Raw genomic sequence first — 24,321 nt, 5'->3', positions numbered from 1 at the left:
TATTCAAGGAGTACTGAAATGTAAGAGTTTCTGGATCTGGCCTGGTAGCCCTTTCATGGGCCTACTTCCTCTGTTATCACATCAGTGCACAATTATTTCATATCCTGAGAAGTTATTCAGAAATGCAAAGCTGTCCCAGCATACACATCTGCCATGCTAAGCTCAGGATGCAAAAGAAGCAAGAGGCATGTCCAGAAACTGCTGCAGGACGGCTGCTGAGCAAAGACACCTCCCTCACCAGCATGAAGCAGACCACAGATTTGCTTGGCTGTAGTGGGGCGATAGCTGGGCACTCAGACAACACGCACATGCCTGAAAGCCTTAATTTGGTGAGCTCCTACCTTTTCTGTAACACTCGTTGAAAGCTCACCTGTTCTAGTTGTGTGCAGCATTGTACCTGCTAAGCTGCCTAATGTGCCAGATGTTCGCCATTCAGCCAATATTAGCGTTCTGACAAATGAAACTACACATCAACTCAAACGCTTAAGTTTACTAGATGTAGACAGACCTTTAAAAGCAGCTTGTTTTCAAAAAACTGTAGGCAAATCTGGACAGGCAACGATAAGAAACATGTCTTTATCAAGCCCTCAGTTGAGAGCTGTGAACAACAGATTGTGCCTGAGGGCAAAGAATGAAACTATGGGTGATTTTACTGCATGTAGTGAGATACAGTGAAAGCAGGTGCAGTGACATGTCTTCATTATTACTTAATCTTTCTATCTCGTAGAGGTGGGGATTGGGACAACAATGGGATTGGAACTGTGGTGGAGAATACTGAACTGAGAATCTAATTTACTTTAGTGTCTACATCTGTATTCAAACTCAGCTGCTCACAAAGGAAAACAAGCAAATATATTTTGCACTTTTTAAGCCATCTTTTTGATTGTTTCAATAATTTAGCAAAGTTCCTCAGTGAAAATAAATGCCACAACTGCTTTGTGGAAACTTGTCTCAAAAAACAAAGCAAAACAAAAAAAAAAAAACCTACAGAGCATGAAGATGTGATAAAAAGCAGAAAGATGTAAAACTTGTTTAATTCCATGCATGGACTGGCTGCCTATAAATTAATCATACAACACTGGGCAACAGGAGAGCAAATCTACCCGATACACAACAGCATCAAGTGTTACCACACAGGCTCCAAATGCTATGGTGGGACTGAGTGTGACAGCAAAGGTGCCATACTGTGTCAAATGCATTTATTATGATCTTTTAATACCCACATTCGTTGATAATTACCTCTGAAGAGTGAAAGATTAACTGCAGGATCTAACAGCACTTGCTGTCAGCTGTGTGAGCACTGTGGGAGCACTGACACCACGTCCCTCATGGTGAGGGAGGGGATGATCCAGCAGAGAGGGAAGAAATGTGACAGCAGCATCGTGCTACTGAGAAGTTACATTAGGAGATCTGGTCATCAGGAAGTCATAGAAGAAAACAAAGACTCAAAGAAAAGTCTCCAGGTGATTTAAAGAAAACCAAATCTGTTTTTCTACAATGCCAGATTTGTATTTCTGACCATTAAAATCGCATGATGCTGCTCCAGCTTTCAGGAGCAGAACAGAGGCTTTGCAATGGTATTACAATGAATATCAGGGAAAGGAATGTCAACAGAGCAACAAATCAGCCAAGAGGCTGTCTGGCAGACAAAGTCGGATCTGAGGGCATCTTCACACGCTGTTCAGCACTAAAAGACCACAAACCGCATGCAGTCTCTGCAAAAGCCTATTAGATGAAAGGAACTTGCTGCTTTGCCCTACTTTACCTAGCCTATGCAGGAGCCAAAACAGGATTTTGCTCACAAATTGCACCACTGTTTTCTTCCTACAGGAAAAAAAGTATAAAATCAAAATCCAAGTAGATAAATTGCCAGCAGTAGCTGCTGCTTCCCACAGCCTTGTGCTGGGGATGCGATCATTTACTACGTGCCTCTTAGATCCTCAGCTTGCAAATCACTCCATGATAAGCAAGTGGGCTCAGATCTGAAACTGAGTGTACAGGGGCTGCTGCACCAGTTGGTAAAAGCCATGGCATAGGCAGCCTCTTCTCATATTCCTCCTCACTCTCTTTTCAAGGGAGGAGGGATTCCTGGATTTAAAGTTACTAGGCTGGAGCCTGAGGTTGTTTCTGTTTTCACCTACAGGTTTATGTATGCTTAAATTTCCCTTTGGAGAAAGCTTCACAGTGCTTAATACCAATGACTTGCCATCACAATACCAGCTAACCAATTGCAGTCAGAAGTCTTTATAAAAGTTTTTGGGGACAGGAAGGTTTCTTCCCCAGCTCTCTAAACCCAGTGTCTGAAAACGGAGAGCTTTTGATTGATTTGTAAAACCATTTCTAGCTTTACAGCTGGGCAACAGAGATGAAAAGAACAACCGACAACAGGACATTCTGAGTTTAGGCCTCTTGATAAAACATTGGAGTTTAGTAAAACCTCCGAGATAAAAGAAAGATAATGGCCTCATTTAAAGGCAACTGAAAGCAGCGGTTCCTTTGCATGAAGGAAACAAGGCACCCGCACGCTAGCCAGGTTTGTGTTGCACTTTCATTTCCTCAAATCTCAGAGCTACTTTTCAGCACAGCAGGCAGTTAGCTCACCCTAATTACTACCAGGGAGGCCCAGATGCTTTTGCCAGCTCTTCAAGCAAAGAAGAGGATTACCAGCAGACAAGCTACCATCTGATTAACCATGTTTCCTAACAGGAAACTTGTAAAAAAAACAAAACCAACAAACCGCTAATACTTAAGTTCTCTGCTGAATGGAACAAATCTAAACACTGTATAAATCAAAGATCAAGCCTGGTTTTTCATATACAGGATTATCTTCCCTGCTCAAGAGACAAATACAAATGCAGTCAATTAAAGAGAATTACGCGTAGTGAAACCTTTTTGACTAAGGGCACTGGTCTTCAGCTGCGTGCCTGCTCATGGAAAGGAGTGGCTGTGGCAGAGGAACGTGGGGTGTGTGGGGTCCCAGCTACATCAGCATCAGCCTGCTGGGCATGGCTAGGGCCCAAAGCGTGCAGCTGCTTCCCCACTCAGACACTCTGAATGGAGTAAAAGCAATTACTATTTTCCACACTTTGAAATTACACAGAGAGGATCCTCCATTCTCTTGCAAATTGAATTTCACAAGCCTTCAAAGCAATTCTGCTCAAGCTTGAGAAATAGACTCAGTGGCAGCTCTTTATCCGTCGGTGCTGGCGGAGGCCGGTGACTGTTATCACTGATTTCAGCAGCTTGTTGAAGCCAGCACAAATCCCCTATCACCATACAAAATACAATTACCTTTCTCCCCCTCCACGAAAGAAGAAAAAGCCCTGTTTGTTTGAAAATTACATCTGCAGCTCAACCTGAAATAGTTTCTTATGTTCAGCAATATTATAAGATTAAAATAAGACAATCCCGATTAATGTAGCTCAGGGTTTTGTGTGAAGTAAATCTGCAGCCATTTACTGACTTCTTTTATATGGTAAAACTTGCTTGTGTCAATTACAGCTTTTAACTCCAAAGGTGGTCTCCGGAGACCTGAGCTCTCCCATGCCCTCACCCAGCTGGGTGCTGATTTTGAACAAGTCACTTTGGCTCCTGCAAAACAATGCAGTCTCCTTTGCAAAAGCCACAGAGACATGCTGACTGCAAAAGAATCCTTTACAAGGCAAATGTTATTAACATCATTGAGGTTACTTTGTTAGGAGCATGATCCTGCTTTGAGCAGAAAATATGGAGAGGCGATTATCTTGCTGCTAATAAAGCCCCTTCAGTTTTTAGAGTTCTGCTTCACAGCAGCATGCCTGCCCTCCAGTGACATAGGGAGGGCTCCTTTAAGTCCTCTGTCACATCTGCAAGACTTATGATGACCCAGATAACCCAGAGCATGCAAAAACGAATGAGACATCTCCATGCAGGCAACTGTATTGAATCCTACCTGATTTCAGGTAACGGTCAAGTACTGAATACAACAGCAAACTTCACACACTGCCTGTCTTTCCCAGTAAAAATTTGCTGACGTTGTTCTTAATTGGTTTCATATAAATAAACACCAATCTGGGGCCTCAATTTTTGGTAATTTACACGCATTATACAATATCAGTGCCAATTTGTGTAACTTGCAGTTAACGGGGCTGACTGCAAAGCCAGGTGGTTTGCTGTCACTGCACACGTTGTTTGTTGGAATTTCCCAGCTCAGCAGCACCTCCTTTCTTTTCTGCTCTTGCACAGATTTATCTCGGTGCTGGTGGCAGTACTGTACGTTAAATCCACACAGATGCCTTTGTTTAAAACTTTCCTTGCTCTTTCAATCCCGACTCTGTTGCCCCAATCTTTTGTCCTGTCATCCTCACCTTTCAACAACTTCCTTTGTGCTCTGAATGTATTATTTGGCATGTTGCAAATTTATATCTGAAGGAACAGAGTGACGAATGTGCTCAAAACACAGGCTGCCTCCAATAGTGTGTAGAAAGAATTTAATGATTTACATTCTCATCTTGTCTGCACTGATGCCAAATAGTACACTGAAAGCAAGGGAAGCTGATAGAGTTGTACTGCTGCGTCTGAGGGTTTCATGCAGTGTAAGAAGCTACTTAATGAATGCTTCATTCATTTAGTCAGAGTCAAGGATCTGCTGCCCTTTCATCGCTGACCATTCTGGTGCCAGGATGATACACATATGACCCAACTTCAGAGCACACTCATCTATAATTAAAATTAAAAATTGGAAAATAGCTCTTTGGCTGCTTTGAATTGCATTAATGGCTTTCTGTGTTTCTTTGACAAACACTTCCTCTCAAAGACACAAAATACATGGGAGCTCTGACAATGCCAAGAAACTTGTCCACAATGCCCTTGGAATTTTCCAGAGGCTCTTTGTTTCTAGCCTGTAAGTTACCATATTCTCCTGGTCAGTAGTGGGCTGAAATTAGTGTACGCAATTACTGCTTGGCACCGTGTGTACTTTCAACGTGTGTTTGCACATTTGTTCCCAGAGTACAAGTGCAAAACCTACCACTTCCAGCATGATATGACAGCTTTCTGGCAGCTTCGGTAGACAGAATCAACATAAGCAGCAAAATAAGCCATATTCAATCCAACTCTTTTAAAGTTAGAGCTAGGAACTTGGAAACAGGCATGGAATTTTAACTGGGAAAAACCATACCAAATGTTGCTTATGCCACAGTTTGCTACATTGGCACTCTGCTCTTATTCATGGTCAAAGTATACCTGTTTTAAGTGGTAGAAGTAGAAACTTCTTCAGCCAGGACTGCTATGACTGTGGGACATTCCACAGAGATTGATTCATTCTGTGTATTTTCTCAAAATGTCTGCCATGTTCAAACTTTCTATTCAACATCCTACAGATCACTTTCTCAACAAGTTAATTCAGGCTTTTATGGCAAATGCTGCATTTGGGTTCAGAGAAAAACAATCTGTACACTGTTCATATACTTTTAACCATCACAGGCTTGGAACAGCAACAGGAAAAAATAGGAGGGAGTCAACAAAACTATGGGCCATCTCTTTGAAGATCACCGATGAATGCTCTGCCTGTCACAAAGAACCACAACCAAGAGAATGCTGGCGTTAACAATTAACGAGCTACTTAAAATGAGTGAATCAGATTGCATTTGACATGACATGTTACCGGCAAGTGAAGATTTCTAGAAGGTAATTCTACAGTTCACTCATTTTGCCGTTTTTGTTACAAAACAAAGATCCAGAAATCAGAATCATACCATGTGTCACATCTTAATTAGAAAAATGAAGCAAACCAAAACACTTTCTGTGAAGAGTGAGTGAGAACTGGTTCAAGTTTTACCTTTATTCAGTCATAGGCTAAGATGGCACTGGAATGGGCAATGGTATTCCTGACTTCATTACCTTTTCAAGAAAAGACCTCAAAACCATTTGTTTGAACATTTAAGCACGTTTAAAGGAAACACATATATTTAAATGCTGTCTTTAATAGGAATTCTTCGGCATACTCTGGACCAAACGAATAACCTGAAAAATCTCATATGCTATCTGGCTAATCATCATGACTATAGTTTTCAAAGAATTCTGGGGACAAAGTGTGTTTAAAATCTCATCATTAGCTGAAACATGGGCATCTAGGTTCATAAAAGCAGAAAATAAAGACAGAAGCAACATCACATGCAGCAAAATACACAAACCATATCAGTACATATCAAAATACACTGACCAGTTTAAAGGTTAATCTAACCTGGTGTTTTTTCTTCCTGATGGTTAATAGCAGATGCCTTGGGAAGAGCTCGGGAATATGGGAAGCATAAGACAGTGCTCTCCTAGAATGCCCTCCTTGCCTTCAACAGTTCACAGCTCACACTTCTCATCTAACAAATCAGACTTCATGTATCACCAGCATGGAGGGTTCAACTTCGTATAAAATAAATGGCATACTTTAGCCTTACATTGAGAATTCTACAGTAACTTCTGATGAAAAGGAAAAATACAAAAGAAGCACACATTGCATTAGCTCTCCTGCTTAAAATTACCAGAAAATGGAATATTTACCCCCTCACCTTCACTACCATCCCCTGAATAAAGGCACTGCCTCCAGCACTATAAGAATTTTGCAGTGCAGAGATTTGCTGGGTCAGCTAGCTAGCTCTTTTCACTACCAGCCCACGACTACAGAGGAGAAACCACAGTATACCTCTTGTGATGTCTGCCATGCCAGGTTATGATGGAGGACAACCACTTGATGGTAAGAATACTTAGTAGGAAAAAATTTCACCGAACATCTAAGATGAACGTTACTGAGTATTCATTGTTATCATTTTAATACTGCAACAAAATGATATTGCCATATGGTAGAATTATCATGTCAGACATCTGTTAGCTCCCTGTTATGAAAAAACAAAGCACTTAAATATATTCGCAGGGTAAGCATGCTGATAGCCACTTTTAATATATGAAGATATTAAATTAAGTATACTGTCACTGCATGAAAGAGTTTTCTTTAGAGGCTTGTGCTACCTGAAAAACACTGGAAAAATAGATAACAGCTTCTATTTCAGTTTAGACTCTTAGCACTATAAATCTACTGCAAAATCTGACATGCTAAGGTCAGCTAAGACTACAGAGAAGGCACTGGCACAACAGATTGGTAAAGCTTTGCAGGCAGTTATTGAAAGCACTGGTCTGATCTCAGCCATTTGCAAATTTACGTCTAATTAGCTGGCTACAATACACTGGTTTTGTTTGCTTTTTTCTTTTTGAAACTTTCATTTTCAGGTCTGCCTGAACTTAACAACAGGAACTTAAAAATCAAACAAACACAAAATAAGGCAGATTTGAACACAAGAGTTTCCCTACCTTTGCTCATTTTGTTGCTGAAAAAAGTAGACAAACTATTTGGAGTCACTCCAAGTGAATTTTCTATCAGTTCTTTCACTGAGAAAAATAATAAGCACAACATCTTCACCCTTCTTCTACTGCCATTTGTGCTTATATAGCTTTAATCTTAATAAAGAAGCTCTCTCTTTCTCTCTCATTTAATTATAAAATAGTTATTTGGTCTACTCTAGAAAATATTCTTTCATAGACTATTCCTTCCAAATGGTGATTCAAACTATGAGCATCTAGCTTTGTGACAGGAAATGTTAATGTCAGTGACATTACCATGGAAATTCTTGATGTGTTTATGCTACCCCAGTTGCAGTTGGGCATTACTAAAAAAATATAGCTAAGAAGTATTTTTATAAGCTCACATACATACGCAAATATTTGCATTTTCTGGAAGGCAAACCACATCTAGCTACCAGTGCTATCCTACGCTGTGACACGATAAACAAATGTATTGCTAATGCTCCAGTATGGATTAAAACAGTTAATTAGCAAGTGTATCACACCTAGAGAAAAAGTATTAAAACTGTGTCATATTTCACACCTCTGGGAGCCAGGAATAAAAGAACCAAGACTTAGTATTAACATAAGGAACTATCAGCTTTACTGGATACATTCAGACTGGCTGAATCTTCCAGAAACATTAAAGAAAATCCCTAGACTATTAATTTTGGTGAATTTGTGGCCTTCTGTAATGTGAAGACTAAACTTACTCCCGTTTTCCCAACATATGTCCAGAAATACAGGGAAGAAACGGAGAATAATCTCTTAGGATTTTCTACTTACTAACACCAGCCCATTTGTTAAAGTCATAGGGGAATATGGATGGGAAAAGAAAACCAAACAATCAATCAGAATCTCACTCTTGCTGTTTGCAACATTTCCACAGCATCTGCTCAGCACAGAAACTAATGTCCTGCTTTAAAAACCTGAAAACACCATGCAAGTGCCATTTAAGATATGTCTAAGGCCATTTATTGTGACCTCATCCATTTCTTTAAAACATGAGCATGTCAGAACACATGTGTTCTGTGTATTTATAGTGTTACGCTGGAGGCTGAGCAAAACCTAGTGCAAACTGATGGGCATTTCAACAACCCTGTCAGTCTCTTCAGTGTCTTCTGTCTTGACAGAATTCAGCTGCAAAAATCCCAAAGATTTAGAACATGGCTAGATTAAAAAGATGCAGCAAAACAATACAGTACACTATTCCTTGAAATGTTCTGTTCCACACACAAGCCCTTTTTCTGCCTGGATCTGAGCATATGTCAGCACTATGCAATCTCTTCACACGGGCTTCCTCCCACATCATTTCTGCTTTTTTCAGAACTACTTCTAATTTAAGTCCTACGTGTTATCCAAAAACCCTGGTATTTCTACTCTTTATTTTGAGATACAGACAGATTCCTTAATAATCCATCTGAACACATCAAAGCCTTCAGTGGTTTCATCTTCACCCCATTGTCATTTCCTGGCAGGGAAATTCAGTTAATTTACTGATGAGAGATGCAATGGGAAAATGATGGCATCATTTCTTCCAGGTCACAAAACAAAGCTAGGTCTTTGATTTCTGTTGACTTGGTATATTTGCTCATCATCCTGACTGGATTTTAAGGAAATGGTTCCTATTTCTCAATTCATATTTCTATACATTTCCATGAGAGAGAAGTATAGCTGGATCTATAGGGCAATTTCAGTTGTTCTCTTCCTCATTGCAGATAACCCCAGCCATGATATCCCTCGAGAGAAATTGCCAAGTCTTACAAGTTTCCTCTTTATGTCAGTTCAGAGAATTTACTGTCCTAGTTTGCATTAAAAACTAATTCAATTGAATAACTTCACCTGGCTTTTATACACATATATGCATACATATACATATCAATATGCTGACAAAACCATACTGCAAAAGGAACATTTCAAAATAAAATGGTTAAAAGAAAGGAAAACAACGCAAAGAAATAATATACTGCCCACATGCAACTTATTTATAATGGAATTGCAAATTTTAGCATAGTAGAACCTGTGAAAGAACATGGGGACATAACTATGGGAAGTAACCAACTCTGAAGCACTGACAATATGTGAACAAAGCCTGAACATCGGCTATGCAGATTTGAATGCTGAATAGCAAATTGAATCAAATACTTAAATGCAACTTAGGTAATGGATTAAGTGAAATAAAGCATAAAATAATTAATGATTTATTCAAAATAGACATATAATGTTGGCACTGCCCACAAGGAACAAAGAAAATGTTTTCTGAATAAAGGTTTTATATTAAATCTAACCTGAACAGTGTCCTAAGAAATTACTTTATTAAAGAAAGTGATTTGAAGTCCATGAGAACAGGTGTGCCTATGAAAAAAGCTTTGCTCCTCATTACAATAAGTAAGTAGGAAGGCTTCAGACATTACCGTAACAACTAATGTTCAGGGTAAACCTCAGTAGATGATGTGATAATACAACATTATAAATGCTGTATATAACATACATTGTAGAGTTCTGGTGTCAAGTTCAGTACAACATGAAAGAACTTACCAGCACAGATGGGTCCTTGCCAGTCACACATATGAACAGACTGAACGCTGTAGCCTGCAGTAATCAACCTGTGAACCACTCCTGTACGTACACTATGGAAACTTGCAATCATCATTTGTGTCATATTTGCAGCAGGGCTGACACACTGCTGCAGTACATTAGGGGTCTGCAAGCATAGTGGCATATTTAGTCTACCTGTGATGAATTTCCACTTCATATGACTCTGCCTTACTTTCATGCAGTTCTAAGGAATCATCCAGAGAAGTATAGAAATAAAACTTAGTGTTACGTGAGTTCTGAAAGGGAACTGTGTGAGTTGAGCACATAAAACACACAGTGCTTCGGTCACAGACATTCAATGAAGACAGTGAATGCGATCTTCAGGCTTATCACCACTTCAGTTAATGTTAAGGAGACTGAATGCCTATTGCTTTCCTTTGGTAGGAAAACAGTTGCAAGGATTTCTACCTTGAAAGGCTACTGTAATTAAGCAATGGCTATAACACCCAGGCCTTTTCATCTATCCAAAATGCAGACAAATGCATAGCAGCTTGATGACTGTACCATTATGGGTCACTAAATCTACAACATCCTCTTGTTCCAGCTGAGTGAAATAATCCTATTTCAGTATAATCCTGATGTAACGATGTTTGTTTAGTGTGCCAAGATGCACCGAAGGGGAACAGCTGGTAGATACAGCATAGGAGACACAGCTAAACATTGCATCATGAGAGGATTCTTCCTACGGAAGGAGACAGAAGAAAGAACTGAAGCTGCAAATGGCCTCACATCCTCTTACTCCCAAATTAAACTTAAAAAACAGCTTTGATTTGCAAGCAATTAATCAACGATTCAGACAAGCGTCTTCAGGTTCTCTGGATACCAGCAATGTTGTAATTTAATTAACAAACATGGGGATTTTTTTCTTCTTTTTCTTTTCTTGTGCATACAGACTGTAGGAGGTATTTTCAAAGCAGGTTTTATATTCATCCCTCTGATATCATGGAAAATGCATGGCTTGGCTTCACTACTGCGGCACTGGAAACCTATCCCACTTTGTTCTCTTTTTAATCTTTGCATTTTAAAAAACACAACAGGGAAAACATGGATTAGAAATTTGCATCAGAAGACCAGGATGGCACCAAATGTCAAGCAAGCAATTTCAAACCTTTGAGGGCTCGATGTCTTTCAATTCTTTATGCCATTAACAGATTTGACTGCACTGGTTGAGGAATTCAGTACTTATTAGGAGGGACAGACAGACAACTGTGCGGTCACATGTAAGTCATACTTGAAAACAAGAAAGTAGTCAGCCAAACCAACAAACAGGTTTGGTGAATGCATATCTAAACCCACCCTATTTGTCACTTCGGTGCTCCAAATGAGGATCTCACCCTTAGGAAGCAAATATTCTACAGGAGAATGGGAATTTTACCTGTGACCGGGCAGCAAATATTAAAACATATCTAGAGAATTTTAGTTCTCATGGTATCATAATTTAGTTTTTTTAGAGATCTTACTTCAGTTTGAAAATTAATAAAGAACTCCATTTGTAAGTCTTTAATTGAACTACCAATAAATAAATAAATAAATAAATAGATTAGAAGAAACCGAAAGAGCAAAGTCTGATTGTTTTAACAGAAAAGTGAAAAACTACAGCATGGGTTTCGTGTTTTGAGGTATATGTAAAATCTCTTCAGTGCTGGTCTACAGAACCCTTGTCTTTGCATCGTCTTCATCCAAACTGATGCCACAGATACCACAGAAAGGGACTGGAGAATGTAGCTCAGCAGCTACTTTTGGCTATAGGGTTAAGAGCATTCCGGAGCTGCTATCAGCAATTCTGATCCTCTTTCTTTAGAGAGGATGATCACCAAGATGATCTAGTTAATTTCACAACGCTAAGGAGTCCTAAGCCGCCTCTGCTAATAAGATGACATTTCATCTGAATGTACATATTCAAAATCCAAACATTAATACACATGAGAAAATGAACAGCGGGGATTGTGACTATAAAACATACTCTTCAAAGACATGGAAATATGTTTGGTTATTGAGATACAATGGGACTGCATGCTAAATCCTGAGAATTTGGCAGTGGCAAATACAGAATTGTTCTGGTTTTAGATTACACAACAGCTTTTGGTTGTTTTTTAAAGAAGGGAAATAAATATTCGCATATTTTCTCAAGCAATAAGGAAATGGAATTTCAAAGCTTTAACTTCGCATTTTCACACCTTTACGTACTTGTAAAGGTATCTGTGTTCAAATACCAATTCTAATCTACAAGTGTCTTTAGTTAATAAAAATACATAAAACTCTTTCTATAAATGGCAACCACAAGTATAGGGAAAAAAACCCACAATATTCTATCAGACGTGATATGATAAAAACAAAATACCAAAAAGAATTACTCTGATATGTTTTATGGTTTTAACTTTCAGAAAAAAACATTCACTGGTAACCAAAGAAATGAAAGACAGAGAGAGTTCATTAATTAATTAAACAGGGCTTATTAGCTTTTTGTATCAGCAGAGCAGCGTAACACCATGGGTGGCATGTTAGCTGTCTCCAACATTCCACATTGTCATGTTTAAAAGTGTGGCTGCACAACCACTGAGAGCTGTGGGGTTGAGGTGACATGTCTTTGATGTCACTCTGTCCTGCTGGTCAGTCCCCTATGCTCCTGTCTCCTGGCATATGGCCAAAATGAGGTGTCAATGCAGGAGGCCTCCTTGCACTGATGCCCCAGCACAACCTTAATGAACACTGACGTGATCAGCTGTTGATATGTCCCAGTTACTCGAATTGCACTCCCTTGTTACCATAGATAGGACTGTTGCATGCAAATCAGCTGCAAGAGGAAGGCAAACCCTGAATAGTTCAGCCCCAACATTTGCACTGAATTTTTTAACTGTCATTGAGGTTAACACTTGTGCTTTCAGGATTTTGCCGAAACAAGCATGATACGTGACACTATTTTTGTCCTCAGAATAACCTCACATGACTCCCAAGGAACTAAGCTGTTTATATACCTCTAGTTATAGTTCAACAGAAAGCCATAGAAAAGGACCAAACAAAAATTCATCTTCAGCTTATTTACAGCCTCATTTCTCATTATATCACCTGTGCATAACACTGCAATTTGATTATATCAATAATCCGCAGTTTGACAGTTCTGTTACTCACATTCACAGACTGAGAATGGTCCAGTATAGGCTCACAATATCTTAAGGCAGAAAGCCTTCCTTATTTAAAATGTAAGGAAATATACTTAGCATTTCACTATATTTCATGTATGTCCTTAAAGTACAAAATGGCAGTTGGATAAATACTTAATATATTTTCAATTTAAGGAGAAAGATTCGCTCAATTTTGTTCAATAAATCGCAAAGTAATACATGCGTGGAGAGAAACGTTGGTTCATATCACTTCACCAGAAGTCAAATAATTGACTTTCCCACCCCACAGCCTATCTTAGCCAAATGTCCTTAGCCAAAGCCAGAAGCCAAGCTCCCTTTGAGGAACTCAGCCTGTACACTCAGCCATGTTTATGCCTACCTGCAATTAAAATGTGTGAACTTCCGCAACTGCCTTGTTTGCTACCTTGAGCAAATGATTTCTGTCCCTGGCACTTGAATTTCACAGTTCATCTAGGGAGCATGTCTAGGCATTGTGATCACTGTGATGCCTGATGCTCTGGGATTCATTATACACCAGAAAGCATCCATTGAATCAAATCCCTGTGATTTACCAGAGCCTTGGGAAGAGCACTGCCTACTAAGGCTGATGACTTGTGGACTGGTTGGTACAACCTTCCAGAGGAAGAAGCAACAGCACTGCAGACACGGAAAGAACCTACCTCCTGTGCACAAGGACACACTGCAAACCTTACAGCAAATAACCTCAAACTGAGATGGGTGGACTCTTCCTCCTATTAACCACACTGATTTCATGATTGGTACATCTCCATGACATTGGAGAAAAATCCCATTTAGAATTCTGTGCAAATTCATGCACTTCACTAAGATTTCAAAAATTGAACTTGTTCCCTGGAAGACAGCACTATCTTTTTCCATGCTTGTTTTTACTTTCTGGGCAGGGTGCTGAGCCAAGCCCATCGCTGTTATGCTACAGTGAATACCACCTAAACCCATTGCTTCAATACATGGAAAGAAACATATCCTTCATCTGATGTATGCCGTACTGAGCAACTGACCAAATTTCTGCTCATCAATTTAATACGAAGTCAATTTAAATCTGCTTGACCAAAAATCAGTGTCTATTGTTCCAAAACATGCGATCATCTCACAGTGTATTGCAATTGCTGGTTAAGTGGCTAAGTGTTAGCAATAATAGCCCACTCTGATGAGGACAAAGAGGACTGCCAGAATCCCTTATGGAAGATAAAAAAATTAAAAAAAAAAAAAGCTATTTTACACACAACTTTCAGAAATGGTTTCCAACACATGAGAGCAGGGGATGCTGTGCAGATAAGCTGACATAATCATATCTTTAGAAACTGATGAGAAATGAGCATATTATTCTTTATTTACGATCCCTTCATTTATGAGTTCCAGTTAATATAGATTCACACAGCCATGCCAAAGAGATTCTAAAGGCCTGATTGTGCTATCCTCATTCAAGAAAAACCCATACTCCAAAGTCCTTTTGAAGCCTTTCTGCTTCTGCCAACTCTTGCATATTTTTATTGCAAGCCTTGCAGTACTCAATGTTTTGCTTAACATTTTGGCTCCTGGAGTTACACAACATATGAATCTCCTTTATTTTCAGTTTTAAAAGAAGTTTATCACCTTCATGACTGAATAGAAAGGCTTGCAAATGAGCCTTTTAAAAAGTGTCAAAAATGAAAGTGAAAAAGAAGAAAGAACAAAACTGTATTATTTTACTGAATAACTTCATAAAGGGAATGATATTCTTAGAACAAATTCATGATTCCTAAACCCCTGTGTACACTAGCGACTCATCAAAGTTAGCAATATAGGATCTAACTTCACAGGAGTTCTATTCTTGTAACATTTAAAAGTTGGGGATTTCTTTACTCAGACACAAAGGAATGCCACATTTCAGGAATACCTTCTAAAAAACTAAATTATGCTTCTACATTTTTAAAGAGGTCAAAGAGGATAAATATCCCGAAGTGGTAGGGCATATTGCTGCAGAAAGGAAGTGGGAAGTCTTCTCTTCCTGCTTTGAGCCTCCTCCAGTCCAGTATGGGTGGAATGAAGGAGCCGTCCAGGAATTCTCAGCTCCTGCTCCAGTGGCTTCGGGTTCTCCCAAGTGTCAGTGGCAAAGAAGAGAAAACCTTTTATTGACCACTGACCAGATGCTGCTTGTGCACCAATTGCCCAACTGGTGGCACACTGGGCAGCCCAGTCTGTAAACTGTCTTCTCTAAAGAGTCTACCACAGAATGTGGTGATCCTACAGGAGAGCTGGAGTTTGAGGAACACCATCTGAAGAGTTTGGATCAAAAAAACTATCCCTCCCATGATGGCTGCATATCTGCACATAGCTTAACACTGAAACACTGCACTAACTTCCTAATTTCCCTTTCTTCTTTTATTCTTTTCCTGATACCTTTTGTTTACTCTGCAAGCAATTTGAGGTAGAGTCTGTCACTTCCTGTGTGTTTATTCAGTGCTTTGCACAAAGGCTGACAGCTGCAGTTGCTATTGTAATCACAGAGAAGGGTGGGATTCTCAGGGCACTAAGGAAAATGAGGCATTCACTTATCATTGATGCTCAAAAGGCCTTGAGTACCTTTCTCCACTTTGAAAATCTGCAGTTACAAGTATAGTAATTAAGATGTCTGTCACCACCAAGGCATCCATTGTTAAAATATGACACCGCCTCCAAGTAGGGAAAGCCTTCATTGAGAGCAGAGTCACTAACAAAAAGGAATTTGTTTAAGGAAGCACTAAGATCTCACTTGCTGAAAATCACTCACAACAGCAGTCAACATACATTCTGTAAGTATCATGTCTATCTTGTATTATACACTGCATTAGTTAGATACCTGCTGAGAAGAACACACTCCATCAATTGAAGCACTAGCCTTGCAGGTTTCCTAAAAGAACATTTCCTATAAAAAGTGATTTAAACGATCTTCTTTAAGTATTGCAATCTTTAATTGAATTCAATAGCTCTGCAAATGGAGCAAACAATTTCTGACTGATTAGATCTTACTTCTCTTCATTAAGACATGCACTGGTTTGCAATAATGCACGGTTTTCTTCCCATTAGCAATTCCTCTTCAGCAACATATTTTCCTCAGTAACCTAATTAATGCCAGAAAGCTAACTTTTCTTTTCATGCATTACATTATGTCAATGTAGCCGACACTTTTAAAGAGATTATATATAAATAAAGGTCAGGAAAAGGTGTAAAGGACAAAAAAGAAAGAGATCGCAGAGTGTAAAAGTTGATTTTCCATGAGAGGATGTGTGCCCTCATCTCCAAGTGACATCAAGGTGCAAAATGATTACTCAGCACTCTGCAGAGCAAACCCTTGGGAGTCCTATGGGGCACTAGCACATAAATTGTTATTTTCAGGTGGAACAAGATAACAGATACTAATGAGGAGAAGAAATCATGTACTTAATTTGATTTAGTAGCTTCCTAGGTCTGAGTTTGTTGCATAAATAACACAGGAAACTGCAGACAAATTTCAGCTTTGACTGTGGGACCGTTATCAATGTTTTCAAATCAAATTATAGGTCTGTTTGCAAACTACATTCCAGTGCAGACCCTAACTAATTAACTGTATAGTTGTAATGACAACACAGATCCTACCAGACAGAATGCTTAGATGTACTCAAGTAAGCCACTGTGGATTATTAATAGCAAGAAGGCCTCAGTTGTAGACTCAGGCTATCATGTGCTTTGACAACACTAACACTGAACACTTTCCCTGTAAAGGCTGATTTCCGTCTCTTAGATACAGAAATATTCCTACCAACTTGCTTCAAGTGGGCTGCAGCAAGGACTTATATTAGGCAGGCTAACACATAGGGGAGACTGCTCTAAACCTTCACCCATGCGATGTGTTTCGGTGACACAAAAAAACACAACAAAAAAACAAAACCAAAAAACATCTGCAATCTGTGCTTAAAGTGCACACCACATATATATATATATATATATATATATATATATATATATTTTTTTCCTTTGGATTCTCGTGCAAAAGGGAGAAATAAGCAAGCAAGGAAAATGCATAAAACCATGTTTACTGGAAAAGAAAAGTAAAAAGATTTTTTTAATGCTCACTTTTGACTTAAACACTCTTCCTCATTTTAAAAAATAATAAATTTTATATCACTGTAGTTTTCAATCCCTTGAATAAAGTGTACATGAATAATACAGACAGCAAAGCTCCTGTGTCAGGTTTAATGCCCAATCAAATTCAAGCAGCATGTTGAGATTTTACACAGCAAACAGGCAACTTGACCTCAGCCTCCCAGTGTAACCATCGTGTTCTCCTCCATTCTTGAGGAAATTAACCTCATTCATCACATCATGCTCCTGTTCCTCCCTATGGTTTGTGACGCTTTATTTGCCTTTGTCCCTACTTGGATCTGTGAGCATAGCTGTCACAGCTTCATGGCATAGTGGGTCACAAACAAGGATGTGAACCAAGTGAGCACATGAACAGCATTTGGCAGCGTGCTTTTTTCCCAAACATATTTCACGCACACAGCAGAATAAATATAAAAAAAATCTTCTCTGACAGAAAAATGTCTTGGTAAATTTTTACAGCTTGAAGTCAAAATACTGTTATTCAGAGCAGCAGCTCTTAACTTCTCAAATTCTCTGAAAAAGGAGAGGGAAAAGCAAATTCCCCTACATATTATACAGAGATCCCAACAAAACCTGAAAGCTACTAAATATATCACTAAATTCATGAGATGCAAATAACCTCAGCAAACAGTAAACAGCTGTCTCTGGCTTGGAGCCTGAGTCTCCCACAGTTCAGAGCTGTCTTAATTCCCTTTGCAGCCTCAAATTCTGCTCAAAAAGATGCTAAACCATGGGAAATGATAATTCCCTCTTTCCAGCTTCTTTTTCTTTTTTTTTTTTTTTTTGTCTTCTCACCTCCTTCCTGTTCTCTCCCCAAATGAATTCCCATTTTCTATCTCATGGAAAAAAACCATGACTTCATTTGGTTATTTCTAATTTCAGACATCCAACTCCACACTGAAAACAGTCAATACTGGCCATCAAAGGAAGAAATAGTTTTCTTAAAAATGCACCACTCTGAAGATGTACAGCAAAGCAATAAAGCAATCACAAGAAAGATGTGAACTGAGAAGTCTGCCTAATTTAGCCGAACAGCAAAGTCCTTTTCCTTCTAAATGCTGGCCAACATCATACGCATGTATTTATCTGTAACTCAAACATTTCTTCAACAGGAACAATTGAATCCGTAGAATGAATGCAATACAGGACACTACACAAAAAGATGTGAAAACTTTTGCTAAAGGTAAAGAAGCTGACTAACCTGGCCAATGGGTTCCTTTGTTGGGGCCTTTCCTCTCCTAGCGGTGCTCGTGGCCAAAGTGGTGGTGGTTTCCATGACCGATGTTGACATCTCAGACTGCATCGCTGTGGCTGTGGACTCGGTTGTCATGGAGGAAGGCACTTCACCAACAAGTCTCACATTTCCTTCTATCACGATGTTGGCATCATTTTCTGCTGCCATATTCAGAACTTTCAAGCCATTGTAGTAAAGACCAGAGAGCTGGCCTTGGAAAGGATGGCCCCGTTCCTTGCCTCCAATTTTTATGGTTGCTTGGCTATTGAAGATTGTGAGTTGACGCCCTGTGAAGATAATATTATATACATGCAAAAATGTTGACTGTGAACACTATACTCTACAAGAATGATAATAGATTTTCATGGAGTGAATAATGACAGCAATAAACTATAAGAAAAAGACTTGACTCATAATTCATTGCTTTTTAATGAGGTGTCCATGAAATGCATAAATTTTGAGAGCATCTGCATGTTCTAAAATTGCCATATCTTGTGGGGTTTTTTTGTCTCCTTTTCTTTTTTTCTTTTCTTTTTTTTTTGCTAAAAGGCCAATCAAAAAAAAAAAATGCTTTCAGTACTAAAAATGACACCCCTCTCTCTTTTACCTGAAAGCAGTGCTAAGCTTTTCGATGCATGTCAAGGTTGCCAGGATTGCAATTCCTTACGATTGCTTTTTCTTCAAGGACTGCCAACACTGCAAAGATTTTTCCATCTAATTCAGCATTGGGCCTACAGCTTTAAGATGTGTTTATGTATGTATAGACATATGCAAATATGTATATACACACAGAGTTTATATATATGCAAACGTCACTAGGTTAAGAGAATTTTTAAAAGATATTATGCAGTAATCTGTCATATCTCTATATAAGTGAATGAAATATTTATATTTCTTAATTAAAGATTTCCTTTTTGTATTTAAATGTTTATTTTCCTTCAACAAACGCACTGAAAAGAAACACATGGTTCATACTGAGTGTCTTAGAGGCAGATTCAAAAATAGATGTGTGATTGGCTTTCAGCAACGCTATCAATTAAAATAAAAGATTTTAGATGTAAAAGCGGCTTCAGAAATGATACACATACCGATGGAGAAATCATGGCACATTTCCATTCAACAGAGAAATCCTCAGCAACAGTACCACTCTTAGTAAATAGAAGTCACTTTAGCAAATTGGTTTCTGCTCACAAAAAGCATGCACACAACTTTAAGTTCTGTTTTAATTAGTGTTTGTTCCAAAATCCCCTTAGAAGGTTGCAAACGTTAAAGGGACTTCATTTTGATTGGCAATTCATCTTGCCCACTATTTAAGATACCTACACTTTAAGCAAATTTTTTTTTTTTCTTTTTTTTTCAGGACCATAATGAAGATATCGTAACTACGTATATTTTTAGTTAATAATTTAGATGCTGGAGCATGTCATATAATCTATGAATGATTTATAATTTTTTGTTAATGTTTGCTATGAGTACCTTCATAGATTGAGTTAGTGGATTATATTTAACAGTCCCTTTAACCTTAAGTTAACAGGGTAAGATTATTAAACAGCTGGTACTTCTAGAAATGTATAGAAATTATTATACAAGGTATGCAAATATTACTCTATATTTTACTTTTTAAAATTTGTTTTAAATTTAGTTTTACTGAAATTTATTTTTTATGTTTATTAGTGTTACAATGAAGCACTACTTGGTTATGTTCAAATTATTTTTTTATTTGAAGTTTTAATCAATGTTTTTTACCTTTGTCGAGTAGCCATTCATCAACTACTCGACCAAGTCGATATGGAATTCGCTGTCTAGCAATCGCCAGGCGCTCGTTATCATTGTTTCCTTTAAAGTTTAAAGAGACATTTCATTGGTTAAAATCTGTAAGGTCAAAGGTTAAAAGTTAATACTTAAAGCTTGAGCTATACAGTTGCCACATGATTTTTTGAAATTTGGAATTTTAAAAAGCGCTACCTGGAACATCTCATGGTTCAGACTTTTCATTCATTCATTTATTTTATTTTAGCAAACAAAATTATTCCTATGTTAATTGAAAATTAGAAATCTGCATTTGAGCTAGGTTATTAAACTTATGTTAGAGACAGACCCAAAAAACAAATTTAAACATCATAGAATGGCTTTACAAAAAAATGATCATTGACCTCAGGGTTTTGTCTGTTTTGATGTTTCTTATTAACTAGTTAAACATGTTCAGGTGAAACAGGTTTAAGTTCTCCAAACACATCCAACCTCTCACTCCAGGTTAGTCATTTAAAGAAGAATAACACAAGTCTTAATCACCATTTAAGGTACACTTACTTCTGCTGTCTACAAATAGACCTGCCGTAACCTTATGTCCTAGTCAGAAAAAAATACATTCTTATTTGCTTCACTTAAACAAATTCCAGAGATCCAAATAAACAGTACAGAACAGACCATGGTAATTCACCATTTTTGCACTCTCATAGGACAGGCTGACAATGTCTTGAAGGAACACCAAGGCTTTGACAAAAGTGACTTGCTGAAAGGTAACCTTGTTCTGAAATATGGAAACACTACACAATTTAGCAAGAGGCCATCTTTAGTGGAGTTTCATAAATTAAGAGCAATCCAGAACTCAGCAATGCAAAACACAAGCTTGTCATATTTTCAAACTCTCTTTTCCCAGTCTGTGCAGAGGTCTTAATTGCTTAAAATAAAACCATTGCATAAAATAGGGACGATATAGTAAGGAACAGATCATACAACAAAGAATAATTAGCAAACTACATTAAAAATGTTTATTTTTAACTGTAAGGCTTTTTGTGTTTTAATGATACAGGTATGATCACTCAGAAAACTATCCAATACCATCTTTTATTTGCAGCTTCTCTTAGGAGATTTGTAAACCTAATGATTTCCTTTGGTATACAGATTTTGTGCAGCAGTAGTATTTTAGACCAACTTTTTTGTCCATTGTATTGGTTCATAATAGGAAAACCCTGAGATATAAGAAAAGCTAGATGAGTAAATGGTCATTATTCCTAACTTAGGCCGCAATTCAAAGTCAGTCTTGCTAGCTCTAATGTACAAACTGTCTCTGACTCGAACCAGCAAGGAACCACATCGTGCATCCGCACTAGAATGGTAAGAGTAAGACGCAGTAGCTCATGTAGTGCTCACAAATACATTTACATGAGCTAGAAAGATGTTATTGCTAGTTAGCAGAACAAAGTATTACCCAAATTCAGGAAAACCATCTTCTCATTCAGCAGACTATTATACCTGCTATCAACAAAACAGCGTTGCAAAGAAGAATCAGTACCACAGACCTCAGAAACAGCAAGAACAACAGCTTTCATACCAAGTAACATCGTGGTTTTGTGCAGAAACCTATTTTGCAGTGGCATGAGTTGCTACTTGCCACACTTCCTTCATTTGGCTTAATATATATAATTAATTCACTATGCCAGAAGATAATCTTTTGAGAGGATGTCCTTCTCTATCCATCTTCCAATATACTATAAGAATTCTGTATGCATTAGGGTATGCTCAGTTGAATATATAAAAATATGTACATGCTTATCTTCCCATATGCACATTTTGCTCTACTCTCAACATTCAAAACCATTCTTCACAAAAAAAACATTATTTTACTGAAATTTTCCATTTTCTTCCATTTCAGGAAAATGAAACTTTAAAAACAGAATGGTATAGGAAAAGACTCGTGATGTGAGATCACTCAGTTAATTCAAAGAATAAGACAGATAACATCTCATTGCCAAAAGGTTTCTTTTAACTTAGAACAAATGAATCCTACAGTTTTGCTGCTGTTGGTTATGCTTTTTTTTTTTTTTTTTTTTAAATTATTATTATTTTTCTTTCTTTCTTTTTTGTTATCTTCATTTAAAAAAAGAAGGGAGGAATCTACTATTTTATTTATGAGGAAAGGCTAAATAATTGTTTAAGAAAGGCTGCGGGCTTAAAAAATCTATTAAAGCCACAAAAATATGTCTCATGGATGCAGATCATTATTAACTCACTGGATTCACAGATCATCCAGTGTTAATAACTGGGCGCCTTGCATGAACAAATGCTCCCTACACTGCAGAAGATCCATACAGTCATATCAAAACAAAACAATGTTTACAACTGCCCACACCAGGAAGGCCCTAAATGCTACGCTGTTAAAGGCGGAGAGTGTAAATCTGTTACACATAGTGAAGGACAGTCTGCAGTCACCATGCTAGATCCTTACCACTAAGGCACTTCTCTGCTGTAATTCCATTATTGCCACTGGATTTAACTTGGAGCAAGTTTATTTCCTCTTGGCTCCGGAACATCTCTACTGTGATTGTGGAAACTCCTTTGTGAATTAGCGGTATAAATTTAGTATTGCCCAGCTTATACATTTCTTTAAATTATTTCATTAGAAAGTCCATGTGGTACATAGGCTTTTGAGAATATTGAGCCCTAGCGTTATGTGATTCTATCTATAAATTATGTTTTATACTAACTGCAGCAGTCTTGCACCACTGGAAGCAAAATACAAATTAAAAGGAAATAACCATTTGATATGTAAAGGTCACACAAAAAAATAATTGCTGATTACATTAGCCTATTTCTCATCAGAAGAAAAGTGTATAGTCAAATGCATCTCAATTTGACACTATTACACTAGCTTAAATTCTTCAAGTAGATAATATAAATGGAAAGGCTAGAAGGAAATGGTGTGGAACTTATCTAGCTTTAGTTTCAAGGAGAACACAAGTTTAATGATGAGGATACTAGTTGATTCACAGGTAACTTGACAAGTACATTCAAAAAATGATACGTAACACTGAAATTAAGGGAAACAACATTAAAAGCAACTAAAATGTTAGTGTTACACTGCAAGAAAACCCACGTGCTTTCAATAACTGCTTCTTCCTAAACAGCTGTTTTGGATCATACACTTAGTTACAATGAATCTGGATAGTTCCACTGAATTCTATGATAATCTTATTGCTTGTAGAGCAAACATAAACATATTACATATTGTTTTCCTCAGGAGTACTCCATGCATATTTTCATGCTTCCATTATTTTCCTTTTGACAATAGGGTGAACCACAAGGAACTTATTCACTAAAAACATTTCCAAGAAGGTTGATAAATATTTTAACGCTCTAACTAAAACTGCGTCTTTGGTGTTTTATTTCTGTTACCCTTCTAAAAGACAAAGTGCTTTGTTAGGCATGCTTTTAAACCATTATTCATAAGAAACAACCCATCTGCCCAGACTTTAATTGTAGACAGACATGTAACTACCCAGCAGGACACTTTGTGATTAGATTGCCAGGATTTATTTGATTAAAAAACCTGGGTAAAAGTGATTCACTCATGATGTGCACCACGTCTAACCCAACTGAACTCTAGATGGAATCATTCTTCCACCAAGTAGGTAATATTTTGTCACATCGAGGTATTAATTTTGTATGAGAAGAAAGACTTCAAGGGAATAACAGTAATTTCAAAGAATCAAGGTAAGCAGAGAAGAGCAGTAAAGGTCAAATCTTTGAGCTGGAGCTAAATCTTGTGCAAGATTGAGAAGAAGCAGTCCCAGAAAAACTTAATCATACCTTTATATCTATAGGTCATCATGGACAAACCAACTACATGAACTTCACTAATATATATTTTATCCCTCCTGATTTATTATATTGTCAGTGCTGGAGTGTAATTCTATTTTGTTCTCTGAAATAAAGGTGTCAGTTATTGATGTGAAATAGTAGCATCCTTGAAAAAGAATAAGAAGGTTGAAAATTGAGAGTCTGTGAAGATCAACATAAAGTCTAGAGAATATTTTCTTTGAAACAAGCCATTTAGCAGAATAAAAATTCACCTTGTTA

General features: G+C 37.8%; 1 protein-coding gene across 40 annotated transcripts in view; it reads right to left on the bottom strand.

The window, feature by feature from the left end:
* The window catches only part of NRXN1 (neurexin 1), a 611,800-nt gene that overhangs the window by 65,053 nt on the left and 522,426 nt on the right, over positions 1-24,321 (bottom strand). For 15 of the 40 annotated variants that reach the window (XM_072331066.1, XM_072331068.1, XM_072331070.1 and 12 more), the window contains 2 exons: positions 20,209-20,298; positions 18,430-18,749 (listed from right to left, as the gene is read on the bottom strand). In XM_072331066.1, coding sequence (XP_072187167.1) covers positions 18,430-18,749; positions 20,209-20,298 — 410 coding nt within the window. Of the gene's footprint in view, positions 1-18,429; positions 18,750-20,208; positions 20,299-20,772; positions 20,812-24,321 lie in introns of all 40 variants that reach the window. The other 25 variants (XM_072331078.1, XM_072331080.1, XM_072331082.1 and 22 more) reach the window with 2 other exon arrangements.

The sequence above is a fragment of the Excalfactoria chinensis genome, chromosome 3, assembly GCF_039878825.1.
Source record: "Excalfactoria chinensis isolate bCotChi1 chromosome 3, bCotChi1.hap2, whole genome shotgun sequence".
Taxonomy (NCBI): Eukaryota; Metazoa; Chordata; class Aves; order Galliformes; family Phasianidae; genus Excalfactoria; species Excalfactoria chinensis.
Note: the sequence above shows the minus strand (reverse complement) of the source record. Positions and strands in the feature narration are given on the sequence as shown.